Source organism: Ranitomeya variabilis, chromosome 1, assembly GCF_051348905.1.
Source record: "Ranitomeya variabilis isolate aRanVar5 chromosome 1, aRanVar5.hap1, whole genome shotgun sequence".
NCBI lineage: Eukaryota > Metazoa > Chordata > Amphibia > Anura > Dendrobatidae > Ranitomeya > Ranitomeya variabilis.
The window spans coordinates 845,416,313-845,440,007 of NC_135232.1; the positions used below are offsets into that span (position 1 = coordinate 845,416,313).

General features: G+C 40.9%; 2 protein-coding genes across 3 annotated transcripts in view; one reads left to right on the forward strand and one right to left on the reverse strand.

Annotated features, from left to right (window-relative positions):
* The window catches only part of ABCG2 (ATP binding cassette subfamily G member 2 (JR blood group)), a 164,468-nt gene extending 152,267 nt beyond the window's left edge, over positions 1–12,201 (forward strand). For both annotated transcript variants that reach the window (XM_077276401.1, XM_077276410.1), the window contains 6 exons: positions 111–200; positions 1,832–1,956; positions 5,993–6,147; positions 6,277–6,366; positions 9,400–9,491; positions 11,360–12,201. In XM_077276401.1, the coding sequence (XP_077132516.1) occupies positions 111–200; positions 1,832–1,956; positions 5,993–6,147; positions 6,277–6,366; positions 9,400–9,491; positions 11,360–11,507 (700 nt within the window). In that variant the 3' untranslated portion in view covers positions 11,508–12,201. The remainder of the gene's footprint in view (positions 1–110; positions 201–1,831; positions 1,957–5,992; positions 6,148–6,276; positions 6,367–9,399; positions 9,492–11,359) is intronic.
* Positions 12,202–15,470: 3,269 nt separating this feature from the next.
* The window catches only part of PKD2 (polycystin 2, transient receptor potential cation channel), a 58,577-nt gene continuing 50,352 nt past the window's right edge, over positions 15,471–23,695 (reverse strand). Inside the window, exons 13-16 of the mRNA XM_077276454.1 lie at positions 22,327–22,490; positions 21,922–22,069; positions 19,379–20,560; positions 15,471–18,791 (exon numbers count right to left, since the gene is read on the reverse strand). Coding sequence (XP_077132569.1) covers positions 20,321–20,560; positions 21,922–22,069; positions 22,327–22,490 — 552 coding nt within the window. The 3' untranslated portion in view covers positions 15,471–18,791; positions 19,379–20,320. The remainder of the gene's footprint in view (positions 18,792–19,378; positions 20,561–21,921; positions 22,070–22,326; positions 22,491–23,695) is intronic.

A 23,695-nucleotide genomic window follows, 5' to 3' on the forward strand; every position in this document is an offset into this window, starting at 1 on the left:
GGTATATACATTCATATATAGGTTTATGAAATGTATTATAATTAAAATCTGTAAAGTAAGAAAGAAGGAGACTTTTTAAGTTATGCATGTTCTTTCTTCTTTCCGTACAGAGCTGGGGCCTTGTTCTTTATAACCACAAACCAATGTTTCAGCAGCGTATCTGCCATTGAGCTATTTATTGTGGAAAAGAAAATATTCACGTGAGTATCATCTTAGGAAGATGACCATGGGAAAATGATGGCACTGCATTGGATACATACTGTACATACTGACTAGAACGAGTTAGCGGTACATGCATTTTCAAGTGACTTATAAACATATACATCTAAACAGAGCAGTTAATATGAAAGAACTGATTTTTCTTTTTCAAGCTTTTTATTGCTTATAAAAAAAAAAACATAAACATAAAAGTATCACAGATTTAAAGGAAACCTGTCAAGCGATTCATGCTGCCCAAACTGCAGACAGCAAGAATCAGAGCCTGGCTTCTCAATTGCAACCAGGTATACTATTCCATGAAATGCTTCGTCCATAGCCAGCGAGCAGACTAGTCTGGTTCCACCCCGGCCAGCTTTTCTCGGTGCTACTAGAGTGGATTAACAGGTCTCCCTATTTTACATGCCGGGGTTACCTCCAGACAAGTTTTGTGTCGGATCTTCATGCTAGGTTTCCTCCGAAATCTCAGAATATTTCAAAGAGTAATACAGCTGGCTGCAATCATGAATTATTTTCATTTCATTATTTTCATCAATAAGTGTGTCCATCCTTCTCCTAACTTCTTGAAAGGAATAGATCTTTTGTTCCATGTGTATGCAATAGTAGAAAGGTGAGAAGTCAAAAATTGTGTATAGGTGAGGTCTGATACTTTACGATGTAGGTGGGCAAGCCTAGGATCATGACATAATTTAAAATTAAAGAGTGTGTGTGTGTGTGTGTGTGTGTGTGTGTGTGTGTGTGTGTGTGTGTGTGTGTGATTTTGGGTTTTCAGCAGTGTTCCCCAACTCCGGTCCTCAAAAGCCACCAACAGGTCATGTTTTTAGTATTTCCTTAGTATTGCTCAGCTGATAATTCCATTACCTGCACAGGTAATAATTCCAGCACCTGTGCAATACTAAGGAAATCCTGAAAACATGACATGTTGGTGGCTCTTGAGGACCGGAGTTGGGGAACACTGGTTTAGAGTATGTTCACAGACATGAAACATGTGTGTCACCTGGTTGTGGGCAGCATCTGAAACAAGAAGAGCAGCCACCAGCTGTGCAGTGGGCGAGTACCACATCATTAGTACTTTATAGGCTGACTTGTGAGGTAATGTTAATTACGCATTTAGAAATATGCCCCTCCATCCAAAGGACCCAAGCTTCCCCCGCCCAAGCACACAAATCTAGATATTAATTAAAGTAAAAGTAAATTTAGGCCTCGGGTGTGAGGGTTGTTATTGTATATTCATTTGAAGAAAGTGAAGATTCTAAGGCCACTCCCACTTTTTGCTTCAGTTATTTTTTTTACAACCATGAAGTTATATGAATGTCAAAGCTGGGTCCCAGTTTTCACTTGAAAATTTTCTACAGGATTCTTAGCTCAGTCGTCCACTAAATACACTTACTATTGCCTAATCTTTGACTTCAAAGCCCTCTACTGTTATCTTTGAGGGGTTATCCCCGTTTTTATTTCCTGTTAGTGCATAAGTCTGCCCTACATGCGCCAATATAAAGCGCATTTAACGTATGGCGGAAGCAGACACATTGAAACCATGTTTGGTTAAACTTCTTCTCAGTGATCCTTAGGCACATATGGCTGATAACTGAATGAATAATTTGTTTTCTTTTAGACACGAGTACATCAGCGGATACTACAGACTGTCGTCATATTTCTTCTCCAAGCTGATAGCAGATTTGCTTCCCATGAGGACAATGCCAAGCATCATTTTTACATGCATTCTCTATTTCATGATTGGTAAGTGGATTGCAAAATACACTACATAAAAAATGCACGGTGCAAGTAAGATATTACTGCTAATATCAATATAAAGTGAATTGGTACCCTCTAATAGTAGTAATTGCACATATGTCCCATACCTACAAGAGGAGTATCAAATGCAATCTCATAAGTATTGCACAACCGGAGCATTCAAACAAAGCACCAAAAAGTATAACCTATAACAGCCCCCCGAGGAAGCCCACGCAAAATGCGCGTCGGGGCTGCATTGGACCACACATCCCGCAGATATATTCATGGGTAAGCAGTGTTTCTTTCCGATTTAGGTTATACTTTTTGGTGCTTTGTTTGAGCGCTCCGGCTGTGCAATACGTATGAGATTGCATTTGATACTCCTCTTGCAGGTCTGGGACATATGTGCAATTATTACTATTAGAGGGTACCAATTCACTTTATATTGATACTAGCTGAAGAGCCCGGCGTTGCCTAGGCATAGTAAATATCTGTGGTTAGTTATAGCACCTCACTTCTCTCATTTTCCCCATCACATCTTTCATTTTCCCCCTCACATCTCTCATTTCTCCCTCACACCTCTCATTTTCCCCCTCACTCCTCTTATTTTCCCCCTCACTCCTCTCATTCCCCCCTAACACTTGTCATTTCGACCTCACATCTGTCATTTTTCGATCACTCCACTATTTTCCCTCACTCCTCTCATTTTGCACTCACACCTTTTCATTTTCACCTCACACTCTCATTTTCACCTCAGTATATACATGTTTGTCATCTCCCTTATATATAGTATACACCTGTATGTCATCTCCTGTATATAGTATATACCTGTATGTCATCTCCCCTGTATATAGTATATACCTGCTGTGTGTCATGTCCCCTGTATATAGTATACACCTGTATGTCATCTCCTCCTATATATAGTATATACCTGTACGTAATCTCCTCCTGTATATAGTATATACCTGTGTGTCATCTCACCTATATATAGTATATATCTGTGTGTCATCTCCTCCTGTATATAGTATATACCTGTGTGTCATCTCCTCCTATACATAGCATATACCTGTATGTCATCTCCTCCTGTATATACTATATACCTGTAGGTAATCTGCTCCTGTATATAGTATATACCTGTGTGTCATCTCCTCCTGTATATAGTATATACCTGTATGTCATCTGCTGTATGTAGTATGTACCTGTATGTCATCTCCTCCTCTATATAGTATATACCTGTGTGTCATCTCTCCTGTATATAGTATATATCTGTGTGTCATCTCCTCCTGTATATAGTATATACCTGTGTGTCATCTCCCCTGTAAATAGTATATACCTGTGTGTCATCTCCTCCTGTATATAGTATATATCTGTATGTCATCTCCTCCTGTCTTAGACCTCGTTCACACGTTATTTGGTCAGTATTTTTACCTCAGTATTTGTAAGCTAAATTGGCAGCCTGATAAATCCCCAGCCAACAGTAAGCCCACCCCCTGGCAGTATATATTAGCTCACACATACACATAATAGACAGGTCATGTGACTGACAGCTGCCGGATTCCTATATGGTACATTTGTTGCTCTTGTAGTTTGTCTGCTTATTAAACAGATTTTTATTTTTGAAGGATAATCCCAGACTTGTGTGTGTTTTAGGGCGAGTTTCGTGTGTCAAGTTGTGTGTGTTGAGTTGCGTGTGGCGACATGCATGTAGCGACTTTTGTGAGATGAGTTTTGTGTGGCGACATGCGTGTAGCAACTTTTTGTGTGTCGAGTTGCATGTGACAGGTTAGTGTAGCAAGTTGTGTGCAGCAAGTTTTGCGCATGGCGAGTTTTGCGCGTGGCGAGTTTTATGTGTGGTGCCTTTTGAGTATGTGCAAGTTTTGTGTGAGGCAACTTTTGCATGTGTTGCAACTTTTGTGCATGTGGCAATTTTTCCGCGTGTGCAAGTTTTGCGTGTGGCGAGTTTTCCATGAGGTGAGTTTTGCACGTGTGGAGAGTTTTGCGCGTGGCGAGTTTTGAGCGGCGACTTTTGTGTTTCGACTTTTATGTGGCGAGGTTGGTGTATGTGTGGTGAAATGTGCGCTGAGGGTAGTATATGTGTTCGAGCACGTGGTAGTGTGTGGCGCATTTTGTGTGTGTGTTCATATCCCCGTGGTGGTGTGGTGATTATCCCATGTTGGGGCCCCACCTTAGCAACTGTACAGTATATACTCTTTGGCGCCATCGCTCTCATTCTTTAAGTCCCCCTTGTTCACATCTGGCAGCTGTTAATTTGCCTCCAACACTTTTCCTTTCATTTTTTCCCCATTATGTAGATAGGGGCAAAATTGTTTGGTGAATTGGAAAGCGCGGGGTTAAAATTTCACCTCACAACATAGCTTTGACGCTCTCGGGGTCCAGACGTGTGACTGTGCAAAATTTTGTGGCTGTAGCTGCGACGCCTCCAACACTTTTCCTTTCACTTTTTCCCCATTATGTAGACAGGGGCAAAATTGTTTGGTGAATTGGAAAGCGCGGGGTTAAAATTTCACCTCACAACATAGCCTATGACGCTCTCGGGGTCCAGACGTGTGACTGTGCAAAATTTTGTGGCTGTAGCTGCGACGGTTCAGATGCCAATCCCGGACATACACACACATTCAGCTTTATAGATTAGATTAACCATAATATCTTACTTGCACCGTCCACTTTTTATTGAGGTAGAACAGCTTCCCCTTGTCTCTGCTTACTTTTTGGGAATGTGGTTTGGTCCATACACCTGAGCCGGTATTGTTGTTTGACCTATATCGATTACACATTGTTTTGTCATTTTTATGCCTGATTACATTAATAAAATATTTTTGTTTTAAATATTACTCTGGACTATAACTCCGTAGTTTTTTGTAGGATATATTGCGTTGGGAGTGTCCTTATATACTTTATGCTGGTTTCTTTTGGCTTGGCATTGCCAGCTTACATGGATAATTAGGATGTGTCAGTGGTTTTTGTTTATAAATGTACAGTCGATGTAGGTCTATCCTTGACTGTCAAAGGAAACTGTAACAATTAGCAAAATTGGCTGAGAGTAAAGGCTCACATACACATTAGACTTAGAATCTGAAGTGCATGGGCAACTCCTGATTCTCTCTCGAGAGGTGATGCCAGGAGAGAGAAGGATTTGGCTATCTAAATGGAAATACAAGGAACATTTGTTTTCAGGGCAGACAAGCAGCTTCCATTGGTGTATAACAGCGGTCTTCTTTCCTATCCCAATTGAAAACACAAGAGCTGAGCATTCATGTGTATGGGCAGTTGAAAGAGATAGCTGTCGGTCACACCGCTCTTGTGCGAGTACCATAGCTTGCTGTGTATTCAGTGTTCTTTTTATGCAGTACAAGTGGCTACTAACATGGAGCTGCATTTGAAGTTCCAGATTCTAATACCTAAGCATAACCGCTGAATTATATTTTCTAAGAAATCAGTGAATGTAGAAAATGTGGAATTATGTATATATTGGCCAAGATAAATTAATCACAATATAAATGTATATAACAGATATGATGCAACATTGAATTACAATAGACTTCTTACTTTTTATTTCAGCACCAGATTGGTATCACTAATGTCTGTTCCCTAGGTGTAGTAAAATACTTACCAGTAACCATCTTCTACCATCGCTCCGGTCCCTTTCTGCCATCTTGTGTCCACATTTGTCACTGACCGGAAGTCACAGCTAACGATCACTAGCTCTCAGTGCCAGAGGTTGAGGGCCTTGTTCTGGACTTGTTCTAGCTCTCATAGACTTGCGTTGTGAAGTGACTTCTGGCTCGCTCCAGTATTACTGGAGCGATCCGGCAGGTCAAACTCCCGTCACAGTGGTCCCAAGGACATCAGAAGACTGTGACCGGTGAGTATTTTACTACACATAGGGTACAGATGGTAGTGATACAACTTACGGTAAGTGCTGAAATAAAAAAAAATACACCAGAGTGGTGCTTTAAAGGAGCCGGGATGTATCAATGATAACGTTAGAACTCTAAATATGTTTTGTCTTTGTCCATTTTAGGATTCAAGCCTACAGCAGGAAGTTTTTTCACCATGATGTTCACCTTGATGATGATTTCCTACACCGCTACATCCATGGGTTTAGCCATAGCGGCTGGTCAGGATGTAGTAGCTGTCGCTAATCTTCTCCTGACCATATGCTTCGTTTTTATGATTGTGAGTGTTGCACACAAATAGTAGCTTTCTGCTCTTATCCCTTTCCTGCAGAGTTTATAGCTGCTTATTGTGTAGAAGAACATCATACTGAATTAATGTAGCCATATAATGATTATGTTTGCTTTGTAGATATTTTCTGGTTTACTGGTGAACGTAACTTCCATTATGAGTTGGTTGTCATGGCTCAAGTATTTCAGCATTCCTCGATATGGCCTAACTGTAAGTCTCATGTTGAGTCATCTCCTTTGTTTCTTTAGTTTGCATCAGGTTTTTTTTTTTTTTTTTCATTCTTCATTTTATTATTCCTCGCTGTAGTTGTATTCTCAGTGGCAACAAGTATCAGTGATTGGTATGCAATGTCCTGTTATGATTAATTTCATTAATTTCTGCCATGCATGTAAGATTTGCATAGATTTGGATCCACAATTCTGGCTAGAGTCCCCTGATGGTTAAGTGCCAGGTTTGGCTTTTATTCAGATTCCTAACCCAATCTAATGTTTTTCTAACAGTCCGTATTTACAGTAGCTTCTATAAATGTGGCTTGCACATAGAATAACACTACCTGCATATTTTCAGATACATACTTTTAAGGTTGAAAGAAAACACGAATCCATCGAGTTCAACCTATACCCTACCATGTTGATCCAGAAGAAGGCAAAATCCCCCTGAGGCAGATGCTAATTGGCCAATATTAGGGGAAAAATTCCTTCCCGACGCTACATACGGTAATCAGACTAGTTCCCTGGATCAACGTCCCATCACAGAATCTAGTGCCCATAACCTGTAATACTATTATGTTTTTCAAGAAAGACATCCAGACAATCCTTGTTCTTTTGTAGTAAATCAACCATTACAACATGTCGCAGAGCGTTCTATAGTCTCACTGCTCTTACAGTAAAGAATCTGTGTCTGTGATTATGATTAAACCTTCTATGCTCTAAACGTAGAGGATGCCCCTTTATCCCCAGGCTTAGGTGTAAAAAGATAATTAGTAAGATCTCTGTACTGTTCCCTTCTTATATTTGTACATTGTAGTAAGATCACCCCTAAGCATTTGTTTGTGAATAATCTCAAATTTAATTACAGATCTTGGTATTGTACTCCAGCCATTCCCTTAATAACGTTGGTCGCTTTTCTCTGCACCCACTCAAGTTCAGCTATATCCTTCTTATACTCTGGAGTCCCAAATTTTCCACAGTATTTTTACACGTGGGTGTACTAGTGACTTGTATAGGACATATACATCAAAGTGTTCACACCAGAAAACTTACCTAAAACACTTTGAATTGTGACAAAAGTTTTGAGCAACTCCGCATCTTGCAAAAAATGTGCCACTTTCACTCCACTTTGAAACAGCTCCACTAAAATAGGTGGAGCTGGGGAGAAGATGGTGTGTGACTATACCCAGCCATCAAATTCAGCAAAAGTGTTGGCATTTCTAATGCCAGAAATGTTACGCCAGTACCAGGGACTGGTCACATAAAGGAATTTTTTGTTGTGAACAGGTGGTAGAGGACAGCTATTACCATTAAAGCTGGAACGTTAACACACTCACTTTAACGTTGTGCCCCATACTATCTAATGGTCCACCTGGTGCAAGGACTTGGTTTAATGTCTGTGTGACTAGGCGCATGTGTGATGCAACCGGAGTCACTGGGTAAAAAGCGCCATTTACCCAGTGACTCTGGTCGCATCACACATGCGCCTACGTGGACAGGACTTCTTGCTGCGTCCAGGCTACCAATATTGGAATTTATAGAGACAGGTTTAACCCCTTCATGACCTTGGGATTTTCCATTTTTCCGTGTTCGTTTTTCGCTCCCCTCCTTCCAAGAGCCATAACTTTTTTATTTTTACGTCAATTTGGCCATGTGAGGGCTTATTTTTTGCGAAACAAGTTGTACTTTTGAACGACATCATTGGTTTTAGCATGTCTTGGACTAGAAAACGGGAAAAAAAATTCCAAGTGCGGTGAAATTGCAAAAAAAAGTGCAGTCCCACACTTGTTTTTTGTTTGGCTTTTTTGCTAGGTTCACTAAATGCTAAAACTGACCTGCCATTATGATTCTCCAGGTCAGTACGAGTTCATAGACACCTAACATGTCTAGGTTATTTTTTATCTAGGTGGTGAAAAAAATATTCCAAACTTTGCTAAAAAAAAAAAATTGCGCCGTTTTCCGATACTTGTAGCGTCTCCATTTTTCATGATCTGGGGTTGGCTGAGGGCTTATTTTTTGCGTGCCGAGCTGGCATTTTTAATGATACCCTTTCGGTGCAGATACGTTCTTACGTAATATATTAATATGTGTAGGTTTGATTTTTTTTTATTGATTTATTTTGAATGGGGCGAAAGGGGGGTGATTTAAACTTTTATAATTTTTTTATTTTTTTATATTTTTTTTTTTTTACTTTTTTTAAACTTTTGCCATGCTTCAATAGCCTCCATGGGAGGCTAGAAGCTGGCACAACGCGATCGGCTCTGCTACATAACAGCAATCATCAGATCTCTGCTATGTAGCTGAATTGCAGGTGTGCTATGAGCGCCGACCACAGGGTGGCGCTCACAGCTACCGGGGATCAGTAACCATAGAGGTCTCAAGGACCTCTATGGTTACTCTGCAGAAGCATTGCCGACCCCCGATCATGTGACACCGGTTAAATGCCGCTGTCTGCTTTAGACAGCGGCATTTAACTAGTTAATAGGGGCGGGTGAATTGCGATTTCACCCGCCGCTATTGCGGGCTTTGATGCGGGCTCACCGCCGGAGCCCTGCATCAAAGCGGGGGATCTGACCTCGGACGTACTATCCCGTCCGAGGTCAGAAAGGGGTTAACGTTTCTCCCTGCACCTTATCTCTTATATTTGTTCTGATGAAGGTCCGGATGCGGACCGAAAACGTTCGACTTGCCTTTATGGATGCACATCAATAAACCTTTTGCATATGATAATTATTCATCTAGAGAGCCAAGTTTTTTTGGATTTGTTGGGCTGGATACCCTACTTGAGCACCTACTCTATACACTACTACGAGTGCCGTGTTGTTCTATTATTATATTCGGAGTAGGATTATGTCTGAGGTAATAATGTTATGAAGATATGTCAGACTTATGGGGACAAACTTTGGATCACTGCTGTAGTAAGGATTTGTTAGTGGAACCTGAGAATTTTGGTTATGCTCTAAGGTGCATGTACTGAAGTTATGCAGCTGAGGCGTTTTTATTTTCCTTATTGTTTTACTGTTTCTCATACCAGGCTCTGCAAGCAAATGAATTTCCAGGGCTGTATTTCTGCAGCAGCACGAACACCACAGGGGAACCATGCAACGCAAGCAGCCCAAATCTATTGTAAGTGTCCCCATTTCTATATACAATTAAATGGTCATTTTTTTGCATGTTTTTATTTTATTTCATACAACTTTTAATTAACATGTGACAAAGTAGGTTATACGGTGATACCCTGACGTGAATGAAAGAGTAATTGAGCAGGGTTTACATGACTTTCATCGAATCTGGCTATATATATTTAAAGGGGTTTTCTGTGACTTTGATAGTAATGACATATGTTTTAGACAGTGCTATAAGTTGAATAAGTGTCCCATTTATTCTAGAGTTTATTGTATACCTCGTTGAACATGGCAGAACCCTGCTAGTCCCCATTAAGACACTACATTGAAAGCTATATGTACAGACACCATGCAACAATACATTAATTCCAATAAAAACATACAAAACATCTGGTACTTAGCTCACAGTTATGATCAAAATTGTATAAGCCCATCATCCACCAGCAACAAGGTGACCTTATCTTATCCTAACTACTGACTAATCTCTCTTTGTGCCTAACCAGGCCTCAAATATAGTGAGGCAGAGATTGAAACCATATTAGGCCTAATAAAAATCTGTTTGTGAAAAAAGTAGATAAGGGTGTCCAGTGGACATATGTGAGATGAGGTCACCTTGTCGCTGATGGATGGGATTATAATGTCCTGAAACTAAGTATCTCACATTTTTTAATTGTAGCAAAGGTAGAATTCATGCATTCATTAATTTCAGAGTGCCATTGCATGTTAGGCACATTGAAAGCTAGTTTTGGTAGTTTTGGTTGGGGTTCTCAATGTTTAAGGATAAGTCTTTTTATGGCTGTCATTAAAATGCCTTGTTGTTCTAGACTCTAACATCTACCGTAGAGCAACAGCAAAAAAATCTGAATAAATACTAATAAAATAGAAAAAAGAAATAAAGAAGCTCACCACGCCAATATTGTTTGGGAAACACTGGAAAGTTGATGAATGGGTGACAATTCCAGCTATTGTAGAAACAAGGAAGAAAAAAGGATTTTCTGGAACTTCCATCTATAAAATTCATGCTTTCTATTAAGATTCTATTAAGATTCTTCAGAATTTCTTTTAGTCTTTGCCTGATGAAGAGACCTGAGTAGTCTCGAAAGCTTGCAATTTGTTACCATCTTTTCAGTTAGCCATTAAAAGGTATCAACCACTGAGGACTCTCAATTCTAAATATTTTGCTTTCTATTAGAAATTAATTTAAAGGATAGAGGATAAAACCTTACGCGTTTCTGGCGTACACACCGCCTTAGTCTTAGGAATATGAATCATGTACAATATATACAACTATAGGAATATCTCTGGTGTACACTAGGCCCTTAGTCATAGGAATATTATACTGTCATATCATGTATCATATACCTATGGCTAAGGACGTAGTATATGCCAGAAATGTTTTATACTCCTGTTGTAAAATTAGTTTCTAATAAAATAATGAATTTTATAGATGGAAGTGCCGGAAAATCCTTTTTTCTTCTTCAGTTCAATGATAAGCAAGTGTAGCAATCAACTGTTAATAATATTCAAGGCTCGATCGCCCAACTAAATATTCATATGTAACCATTGTGAAATAAAGGAAGAAAGAACGAAATTTTTTTGTATTTCTTTAAAATTCTACTTAAAAAACTAACAAAACTAAAGTTTTGTATATTTTCACGCAATAACAGGCCAATATTGCTAAGAAAAATACTGCTATTGGGTTAAAACTGGCAAAAAAAAGAAAAGTAATAGCCAAATGACCAGTACGTGCAAAAAATCTGAAAAAGTATACTGGTCATGAAGCTGCAAAATATCAATGGAAGCCTTCAATTCTCCAAAAGCAAAGTCTACGTTTTAATTTCGTTTTCCTTGTCTTTTTTTTTGTTAAAGGAGTTCTGGAGTAGATCATCTTAGAAATCAAGGCATTGACTACAGCAGCTGGGGCCTGTGGCAGAACCACTTGGCATTAGCTATAATGACCATGATATTCCTCACAATCGCCTACCTGAAGTTGAACTTCATGAAGAAGCTCACATAAGCAGAACCAACAAGAACACGTTATCTAGCCACTAATCCTATATGTAAATATGTTATAAGACAAATCACTAAGTGACCTCTCAATCCTAATGTATGGAACACAGTTAAGGATTAGCGGCGTAATACTGCCAGTATATGCCCAACCGTATGTTCCGGCCAACGTTTAGCAGACGATCCTGAACATAACAAGTGTGCCAAGAGAGCTGTGAACGTAATGTATTGACGCACTTGTAGGAACATGAAGGCCATAAATGTCTTCAAAATATTGTAAATGCCTAACTATCGAGCCTTGCCAAAGGCCAGACCAAAATGGTTTACACTTCCAGGAGGAGGCATCATCATTCTTCCTATGCACCATGTTCTAAGTATTGTTTTACAGTAATGTACTGTAAATTAAACTCGAAAATAATTATTTATGACTAATGTTCATAAGTTCATAACATACTTTATTAATATTCATTTTACTTTGTTTTTTATGTTTGTTTAGAGGCAACTTATCATAATGTTTTTTTTAGAACAGCTGTAAATTTAAAGTTTGAATGTTAAAATTCAAGTGAAACGCTATGCAGTGTTTGCACAGAAACGGCCTTTTTATTAATATTTTTATTTTGTTTTTTAAGATACAATAAGCTTGTAGGGGCAGAGTTACATAAGAACTGCCTTGTGGATTTAAAACATAAACTCGTTTTCCTTGGGCTAACTGTGTAGCTTTATTCTTTACACCTCTCGTGAGTGTTATACCCATTAGCAGAGTTGTGTGGAGTAGCTGATGCAGTGGTACACCATCCCTGCAGCTCTCCATTATTCCGTAAGCTGCCATGTGACGCTTCCATGTTGATGCGTGTAGAGGAGAAATTCTATATGATGGTAAATTTTACTATTTCGAAATGAATTAAAGATATTGGGGGCAGAGCCAGCACACGATGTGAGCGGTCACACGTCTGACATTCACAATATTTCAGAAAGAACAACGGCCCTCAAAGAAAGGGTTAATGAAACAGAAGACACTTTAGTTCCTAGGAGACGTGATGTATATCAGCACTGAAAGATTCTGGTAGCACTGTGTCTAAAAAGGGATGGTATGGAGAGCCGCCTCTGCAGAAATAGCATACGTATTGTGGGGGTCCCTGAGAAAACCAAAGAGGTTAGAGCTTCTGAATTTTTTTAAGGTCTGGTTGTTAAGTGTTTGAGAAGGAAACCTTAGGCCCCCTTTTTGCTGTAGAGAGGGCACTTTGAGTTCCAGCAGACCATTACCTCCTGGAAGCCCACCTACAGTTCTTGATACTCCACTTCAGAAATCGAGATAATATCCTGCAAAATTCTAGAGATAATCAGACTTCTACATAAACAGCCAAAAGATATGTGTATCCAGATTACTCTGTGGCAGTGCGAAAAAAAGGGCCCGGTTTCTAGACATTAAAAAAATGAGGTATTTGTTGATATTTTGGCTCGCAACTCGCGTCAAGGGTCCTCACACTTGCGAATCCCAACACTAAACTTAATAGCAAAGCCACAAAAGGAGGACTAAAAATCCCCCAAAAGTTCAAGAATTAATACAGCAAAAAAGGGCAGCAGTGCTAACCTGCCCAGGGCACAGAACTAATGCACTTTCAGGATGCAGCAAAGATGGCATGTAGCGAAGATGGCGGCAACACAGGTGATGAGACAACCACTCACAACCTACCAATTCATGGAGGGGGTGAATATGCTTAGTATGAAATTGCACAAAAGCGGCTTGTATAGGGCGCTGGTCACACACAGGTAATGCACAGTGTCTGGCTTACAGCCTATAAGTGAAGCCCACACTATTACATTAGGTGGGCTGCCTAGCACTATCCAAGTGCACCCCATGAGAACAGACACCTTAGTTTACAAGGCCAAAAATGCGGGGCTTGGCTGCACCCTGAAAAATGGTTGAAATAGTTGGTTAAAAAAATGGCTGCGACTTGTGGGAGTATCTTACTCCATGTTGCATCCCGCTTGGCACCTTTATGCTAAGGCTACGTTCACATTTGCGTTGTTGTGTTGCGTCGGCGACGCATTGGCGACGCAACGCACAACGCATGCAAAACGCATTGTTTTGTGACGCATGCGTCCTTTTTGTGCATGATTTTGGACGCAAAAAAAATGCAACTTGCTGCGTCCTCTGCGCCCTGAAGCGTTCGCCCAAAAAGACGCATGAATCACAAAACGCAACACAACGCATGTCCATGCGCCCCCATGTTAAATATAGGGGCGCATGACGCATGCGGTGACGCTGCAGCGCCCGACGCTGCGGCGCACAACGCAAATGTGAACGTAGCCTAAGATGCGACCGTCCAGGTTGAGAACCACTGGTGAATGAGATGCTGCGAACGCAGCCACAGTGACTAGCGGTGACGTCATCGAGGTCAGGCATAACTGTGGTGACCTCAGGACCGTGGGAAAATGCCAGTGATGATGTCACCGCTGGTCAATGAGCAGCTCATTCACCAGTGGTTCCCAGCCTGGACGGTCGTATTTTGACACCATCCAGGTTGAAAACTATTTAGCCTCCAGACATGGATTATGGCATGGGACACAACGACGGACAGGTATGGTAGTATATTTTTGTTTTTTTATTTTAGTTTTATTACAGGACATAGAGGGCTTCGGTGGAATTAGGCTTTAGGTGAGTATAACTGTGTTTGTTATTTTTAAATAAAAATAGAAAACTGTGTTTCATTTTATTTATAATAAAAGACTATATTTTGGCTGTTTTTATTTACCATGTAACTATAGGATTAGTAATGGATAGGTGTCTTATAGACACCTATCCATTACTAAGCCGTGGGCTTGATGTCACCTGACAATACAAAGGTGACATCAACCCCACAAATATGAACCCCACTTGCCACCGCTACAGGGCAAGTGGGAGGAGCCAGGCAAAGCTCCAGAATTAGCGCATTTAATAGATGCGCCTTTTCTGGTCAGCTCCGGGCTGCTATTTTTAGACTGCGGGGGGCCTTTATCAATTGCCCCTTACCAGCCTGAGAATACCAGCCCCCAGCAGTGAGCTTTAGCAAGGCTGTCAAAAATGGGGGGGACCCCATGCCGTATTTTTAAAATTATTTAATTTGAAAAACAGCATGGGGACCCATCTATTCTTGATAACCAACCTTGCTGAAGCTGACAGCTGAGGGTTGCAACCCCCAGCTGTGAGTTTTCCCTGCTTGGTTAAAGAAAATAGGGGGGAACCAACGCCGGGTTTTTCATTCATTTATACCGCAGGCTGCGGGTGAGTACCCCGATCATCCGCTCCTGCTGTCACTGTTATAAGCGGCAGCAGGTATCGGATGATGGGAGTAATAGTCCCAAAAGCCCCGACCTGCTGTCATTGTTCTGACTTTAATATAACGCTCATCATTCTCTTCTGCTTGGCAAAGCAGGGGAGAATGAGAGCCATATTCAGCACCAGCTGCCGGGGAACAGCCCTCACTGTAGCGCTTCTTCCACAGTGCCGATGCATGTCACACGGATGACATCAATGTGTTTTCTCCGTGTGCAAATGTGGGGGACGTTTTGCGGCCAGGGCTGATGGTAAAAAACGGACATGTTGGCGTGTTTTGCCCACAGACACATGATCCGTGGAAACACACTGACATGTGCACTAACCCATTCATTTGACTTGGTCTACGTGTGTCAGTGTCTCTGGTACGTGTGAAAACTGTCACGACACATACTCTGGAGACAGGTATGTGTGAAAGAGGCCTTAGTGAGACATACCTCGCCTACAGTACTTTGCCACACACCTTATGAGAGTAGGAATCGGTGGAGAAGCAGCAAGTTAACCTTAAAATTCATAATTTCTTGAGCTCTTCATTTGTGCTTTATAGACAATTTAATGGGTTGTTGAGTGGATTCCCCATCAATTGCTCTCATACCATTATTGTACGTCTCAATTCTACTTTTAACCACTGACACAAAGCACAGAAGACATAATAAATTCCAAGATGGCAATATCTTTATTAATATAAAGTGCATGTGGTATAACATACTGTACTTATAGAATATAAAGTGTCTGCAAGCTTACACTACATAACCACTCATTAAGGCAGCGGTGCAACACCTGTGGCCTGGGGGCCACATGCACCCTGCAGTACCCCTCTGCGTGATCACAGGCGCTCCCAATAGTGTCTGGTAGCTGATCACATGAATTTTCCATGTCGACGAATATAGCGGGTAGAACCACAGGGACAGATACTAATTGAGGGAACAACTTTGGGACCCACATATTTTGGCATAATGGGGAAGTCTTGTAGCACAGAAAACAGTAGATGAGGTGAATAATTGTCCCCACATAAGTGATACTATATTTATTGTTGGGGATTGCTTACTGATCAGTGGCGGTCCGAATGCTGGAATCGGCAGCAAACAGCCGAATGAGGAATTTTTATTCCCAAAGGGGCACTTTTATCCCCAATACAAAATGGAGCAGCAGGTCAGACAACTTACCTTCATTCTCTTTGGGGCTGCCAGAAACAAAAAAACAAGAGCAGTGCCGAGCTGCCCCATAGGGAATGAATAGAGCAATGGCTGAACATGCACACTGTCTCTCCATTAGGTCCCACCAATCAATAAGTTATTACCGGACAAACCCTTTAAGTAAAATTAAAAGAGCCAAATGCATTGTCACTTCTCTGAATGGGGAGAAAGAGACCTTTATCCTCCTGGTAGGTGCGGGTTGTAAAAATAAAAGCAGCACCTATTAGATTTCTATGGCATGTACTTTTGATAAAATGCCACCTAATACCCAAGTTTTATTACAGTCCCTGAATTGGTTCAATTTGATAATGCGGCAATCAGATTAAAAAAGATTGTGCAAAGTTGTCAAGGGAATGTCACATCATTATTCAGCTGAACTTTACTACAGACAATGACAAGAGACAAATCAGCTTAGCAGTAAAAGTATGTTCACACTGAGTTTTTTTGACAATGATTTGGAAGCTGGTCTGCTCCGAAGTCCATATCAATACTCCCTGAATACACTTCTGATTCATTTCAACAGAAAATCCACTTTTCTGTTAAAACAACCACTGTCCAAACTAATTTTTGAGGTTTTGAAAACTTTGCTGCAGTAAAACAAAAAAAAAAAGAAAAAAAAAAAGGGACGTCCTCCTGGAGCGTAACAATGTTGTATGTTATAATCATTAGGTTTTTTAGAAGGACGAAGATCTGAGAATTTATTCAGATGGAATACAGGCTGAACTGGATGGACAATTGTCTTTTTCGGCGTTGCTAACTATGTTATTATGTTACATGTTTGAGGCAGATTCCTTGTGGAATCCGCTCTAAAACTTGACAATATCGAGTCAAAAGGCTGCAAATCAGTGTGGAAAACCTACTAGGCTTTAGATATGGTGAATTTGTTTTAGTTTTTTTATTCCCGACTGGGTTTTGAAAATCTTAACACAAAAAAACAACAAACAAAAATAGTCCAAAAAATCAAAAACAGTGAATATTACTGATTTCAGGTGGACTGTTCATGAAATCCACTCCAAACTTGACACTATCCAGAAAAAAGGCTGAAAAACAAAACAAACTAAAGATGAAACACCTCCACGCTCTCAAAGAAGCCGCGTTTATGGAAGTGGATTTCGGTTGAAAAAAGTTTTATTTTTTTTTAGCCTCCCAAAAACTGTGTGAACATACCGACCATACACTTGGACACTTCGGCGTGACTACGCACACTTTGCGAATAGCCGTCCATCATGATACAATTTTGCCAGAATCATTCATACCAAACCTTACAAATACAATATCGCTATGTTATGTGATTCACAAAGTTCTAGAGTAAAATAGATTTACTTCTCACGCTGGAGCGGAATCATAAAACGTACACGGATATCCATGAAACTTTAGCACTTCAAGATGAAGTTTGTTCGTACAAAATACAATAGTAACAACATGCTACAGAATTATTTACAGGTCCTTTATGTCTCGACTGGCATCATTTAAAAATCAAAGGTTCTTATTGCCCAGTCATCTTCTTCAGAGTTATTTGTGTTACCTATACTGTATGTTCACTTGTGGCAGAGCGGTTTCATACATATGAATGGAATATATAAAAATATATGCACACACTGGTGAGAAAATCCTATTCATATGCGCGGGATTTCCACCCCGGAAACTTCTGAAATACTTAATGAAATACTTCTGAAAACTTATGAAATCTGCCATGTGTGAGCATAAAATATGCATCCAAAAGAAATAAATTCTAGTGCCACTGTATTTATATAAAGGGTGATTATTAATTAGAGAGAAATATTCTTCAGTTTAGGTGCTATTTACAAAGTTGGATCAGATTACATGATTACATCGGAATAAATGATGGAGCGGATATGCATCTATAATAAGAGTTTGTCATCAGGTTTTTACCACTTAACCTGAGAGCAGTATAATGTAGAGACAGAGATCCTGATTTCAGGGATGTATCACTTCCTGGGCTACTTGCTGTAGTTTTGATAAAATCACTGATTATCACTTAATTATCATTACTAGAAGACTAGTACACCTGCTGCCATACAGTGCTCCATATTCATGAGCTCTGTATATCCCCGCCCCAAAGCTGATTGGCAGCCTTCTGCCTATGCACAGTGCACACAGAAAGCTGCCAAACAGTAGTGTGGAAGGGGTTATACAGCATTCAGAGAACTCGTAGATCTGCCCCTACATCAAGCTGCTCTCAGACGGGATAGCTAATACCTGGTGTCAGATTCATCTTACTCTGACCAGGGCCCTAACACAACAGAAAAATAGTGAACTGTAAAATTCGGGGTTTGTACCGCTGAACTCCGAACACGGACCTCTCCCGTATTTGGAGATCAGATGCTGGAGACAGAGATAGACACAGAGAGTCCCCATTGTCTTCTATAGGGTTGGGATTCAAGTTCAGGCAGAGTTCTGGTGCTCGAACAAAACTTTGGACTAAAAGTTCGCTCAAACCAGAGGAATCCAAACATCCACGGGTAAGAACTCGATTCTTGGTTTAATTGGAAAAGCCTTTACCTGATCTCACAGGACAGATCCATTCACATCTTTGGTAGAACAGCTGACCCTAAAACCCCTTTATACATTTTATGACTGCTCCACCATCGATCTGGGCTTATATACAATAAAATAAATGGTTCCCACCAGTAGAGTGCAGTTCAGGAGAGCACCGCAGGCTCTGCTATTCTTCCCTACAAGGACATTTTTATACATTAACTTCCAAAGACCAAAGAAAACCCCCAAACACACCTAATGCTTGACATATACTACAATGTTACTTTCCCGGTGAACCGCACCGCCATATTGGCGCAGGGGATGATGCGGCACTAGGCGCCCGTACTTGTCAGTAACATGCGCCGTTAATCAGTGGCGGGGAGTAGTATAAATACAGGATATGGGAGGACAGAGACACCGTGCTAGCCCCCAGACGAAGCAGTGGGCGAAACGCGCGTAGGGGCGTGTGTCGGCATCATGGAGAAGGGTAAGATCTTGATATGATATGAGACGGAGTGTTCTCGCTGCATTTGTAAATAACTTGGTCATTGTACCGTTGAATTGGCTTTTTTTAGCAATGTAGTGCAGTAGTGGATCTCTTTAAGGATATGAACAGTCAGATAAACTAAAATTAGTGGTTACCAAGTATTGGCATTTATCTGACTGTACCCCTTTTTCCCTCCCTCTCCATTATGTGACACGTTGCGTGTCCTTTTGGTGCACCTGCACCCAATATTTGAAGCACTCTGTAGTGTAATATATTCTTTATATGTATTCATGGATTTGTGTTGTATGTCTTGTGTTTATTTAATAAATGTATATCTTTTATGAGCTTGTTTATACTTCATTATTTGAGGTTGCTAATGTTACTTTAAATAGTGTACATTCTAGCAGTAAAATCTAAGCAGTACTCTAAATTATTTGACAAGGGAATGATCAGGTTAAATTGCACTACACCTTTCTATTATAATACACTGTATATAGCCAGTACCAATAGTCTTATAGCCCGACTGTATAACGTATTGGCTCATCAGCCTGCAGCATTAAGCCTTATGTTCGTCTACATGCAGGACATCAATGGGTGCGTATTTCATCTCTTATTCACTGTGGTCTGAGGACTGTAAGGTGGCTACTGGACACGTAGTTGATAGAAGGTATGTATCACGCAGGTGGTTGTCCCCTGTGGTGTAAACCTGGAGTAATGCTCTAGTGCACATAGTACTAAAAGGCTTGTTTTGGGCATCTGGGTCAGGTTTATGGGTAGCCTGAGAGATGGGTGGATCTGGCTGCCAACATACCCCACCCCTGGGTGAGGTTCAGGTGATAAAATAGAGTCTGTTTGTTTGACACATGGCCTGCATATGGAGATAAGAAGACCTCCTCTGTGGTGTCTCCAGACGGTACACTGGAAGCTATCCAGCCTGTGTGACCAGGACTGTCTCTAAAGTGACTTTATTTGAATTATTTATTTTGTTTTGCCTGCACTGAAAGGCCGTTTATTTTCCTTTGTTTGTGGCAGGGTTTATGAAGCACCAATAAACCAGCCTGGATATTTAAATGGGAACAGTTCCTGTGTTGTCTCACCACGCACCCGAGTAGCATTCTCACAAAATAAAACTCTAGGCAGGCGGGTTGTTTGTGGTGATCGCTCTACTACTGTCCTGAGCAGCCAGAGATCATTGTGTGCTTCGTTGAACGTCTAGAATAAGAAATTGCTCAGGTCTGGTTACGGCAAACTGCCGTTCTTGACTTATTGGCCTGAAAACAACTACCCATACTTCATTATCGGTGACCAACCCACTACGTCAGTATTTAGACCTGGCTGTTTGTAACACTAGCGGCCACTGTTCCCCCATCCTGGCCCTCTGTGGACTGTGAGGAGGGAGGGCGTGAGCTCCTGGGGCGTGCTTGGCCATTGGCTCCACTAGGAGTCCCCAAGCGGTGGCTCATTTGGGAAGCAGCGTCATCAGATTCCCATCTCTCCAATTCTTCTCTCACCAGGCGCTCCATTTGTTCTCGGTGCATTTCATTATCCCGGCCAAGCCTTTCATCCTACACATGAAGAAAAATGAAAATTATAACTCGTCATAAAGTCCCCCTCCCCAATTGGATTTCCCCCTCTGGACTTAGGTTTATTGCATTCTACTCCCAGTAATCATTTCAGATTTCACTACCCCTATACAATCCAACCAATCCCATGAAGCCAGAGAACGACAGCATTAGCCGGAGGAGCCAGTACTACCTGTGCCAGACTGGTTACCCTTCCCTCAATATTCTAGATAAGTACAAAGCCAGGAAAGCGGAGTTGTGATGCTCTCCCCTCCGACTGCTTTCATCAGGCACTCATCCCATGCATGGGTTTTTATTAATTCTTTCCCTTACATTTCCAAAAACCATTATTCAGTAAAGAATTAGAGTAGAGTGTTTCACCCCTTAGTGACGGAGCCAAAGTTTTGAAATCTGACCAGTGTCACTTTATGTGGTAATAACTATGGAACGCTTCAACAAATCCCAGTGAATTTGATATCGTTTTTTCGCGACACATTATACTTTATGATAATGATAAATTTAGGTCGATATGTTTTGTGTAGTTATAAAAAAATATCAGAAATTTGAGAAAAATGTAAAAAAAATTAGCAATTTTCAAACTTTGAATGATTATCCCTTTAATCCAGATGGTCATACCACAGCAAATCATTAATAAATAACATTTCCCACATGTCTGCTTTACATCAGCACCATTTATAAAATGTTCTTTTATTTTGTTAGCATTTTAGGAGGTTTAAAAATGTAGCAGTAATTTTTCGTTTTTTCAAGGAAATTTACAAAATTTATTTTTTTAGGGACTTAGCCATGTTTGAAGTGCCTTTATGGGTCCCATATATTGGGAAACCCCCAAACATGATACCATTTCAAAAACAGCACCCCCTGACATATTGAAAACTGATGTCAGGTAGTTTATTAGCCCTTCAGTTGCTTTTCATGAATTAATGCAAAGTGACATGACAGAAATGAAAATAGGTATTATTACCACCTAAATGTCTCTAACTTCTGAACAGGTTACAACAGCAGTCAGACTCTAAGGCCAAAATTTGGTCATGAATTGCCATCGCAAACATCAGGACCACACAATCATGATCTGAGGGCACCAATTGCGATTAGGAGGAAGCCCCCACAGTCTGTTAACCATTTATAATGATGTAGTCACTATTGAAAGCAGCATAGCAGCATCTAAGGTGTTAAACAGATTTGGACGGTGCCAAAACTGATCGTGGCTGATGCAGCAAGTTGTCAGCTATAGTGGACAGCCGACAGCTGCTGGATTGTCACCTGTATGGGGAGGCTATTCTCTTATATCTTAGGTCAGTTAAAAGACGTATTGGCGGTCATTAAGAGGTTAATAAGACACTTACCTCGGTGACTCCATCCAGAAGTCGTGCCAGGACCTCTCTGCGCTTCATTTTAGCCCTCTCCATGGCTTCCAGCTTAACAATCACTGCATCAATCTTGGACACGATACTTCCAATAGAGTGTTCCATCCGATCAACTCGCCTAACCAGACTACAGGAAGACAGATCATTTATATACTTGCATTGGGTATATCAAGGGACAGAAAAATTGAGAACCGATAAATGGGGGGACAGTTTGGGGCCTTCTGGCTTGTATACATGATCTCCTTCGACATATAACATATAATAGTAATATTCTTTTACCTTTAGCACGAAGCAACAGCGCTCACCGTAGCCTTTAAGGTATTAACCCTTTTATAGATAAAGAAAGAAGGAAAAGAGATAGAAAACTAGGTGCAAAGCACTCACACTTGAAATTCTTCATAGGAGACGCCACTAGAGCTGCTTCCTCTCCTGCGAGAGCTGTGTCCACTGTCCTCATCATCATCCTCTTCGGAGTCATCAAGGCTGCGTGGGAAGCTGCGGCTGCTCATGGGGCGAGGCAGAGAGCTGCGGTCCAGCTCCAGGTCCTCCTTGGAGGAAACAAACATGCAGCTACTGATTGCTGATCATGGGATGTCAGGCCCATCTAGATGCGACTCTTTATGTTAGACATAAAAGGAAACCCAATCCCTCATTTATTGATTAAAAAAGGGTCAGCGCATATGGTGTCCAAGCCTTCCAGAAGAGGTCATCAAAACATCAGGAATTCTCTCACCTGTGGAAATCCTGAAAACATGACCTGCAGGGTCTGTGAGGACTGGAGTTGGGGAAACACTAGTCTAGAAGCAGTACAGGTGAGTTACAGGAATAACATAAGAGCAGAAACTAAGCACTTTTCACCTGGTGACAGGTCCTGTTTTAAAGAGTAAATATCAATTTAATGATCATCAGTAGTGCACATGAACATATGCAACTTTGTAATGTATCTGATCAGATAAAGCTGCGTCTTTCTCCTCTTGGACTGATCAGTCATTCCCAATTGATGGGTAAACTCTTCAGACAAGACAGTTTTTCGTATTACTGGGATAGGATTTGCTGAAGGGAAAGGCTAGAGACAGGCACTGACATGTACAGTTTTACATAGAACATTATGAGCACCAACTGTCATCTCCCATCATAAAGTAATGGGAAAATATGAGTTTACTGAGGATGGATTAGAGCCACCAATTGTGCAAGTTCTCCTACTTAAAAAGATGAGCGAGGCCTGTAATTGACATCATAAGTAGACCACAACTATGAGAGTCAGAATGAGAAAACAAATCCAGAAAATCACCTTGTCTGATTTGGCAAGATTTATTTAGCAAATTATGGTGGAAAATAAGTATTTGGTCATTAGCAAAAGTTCATCTCAATATTTTGTTATATATCCTTCGTTGGCAATGACAGAGGTCAAACGTTTTCTGTAAGTCTTCACAAGGTTGGCACACATTGTTGGTGGTATGTTGGCCCATTCCTCTATGCAGAGCTCCTCTAGAGCAGTGATGTTTTGGGCCTGTCGCTGGGCAACACGGACTGTCAACTCTCTCCAAAGGTTTTCTATGGGGTTGAGATCTGGAGACTGGCTAGGCTTCTCCAGGACCTTCATATGCTTCTTATGAGGCCACTCCTTCGTTGCCCTGGATATGTGCTTGGGATCATTATCATGCTGAAAGACCCATCCACGTTTCATCTTCAATGCCCTTGCTGATGGAAGGAGGTTTGCACTCAAAATCTCATGATACATGGCCCCATTCAT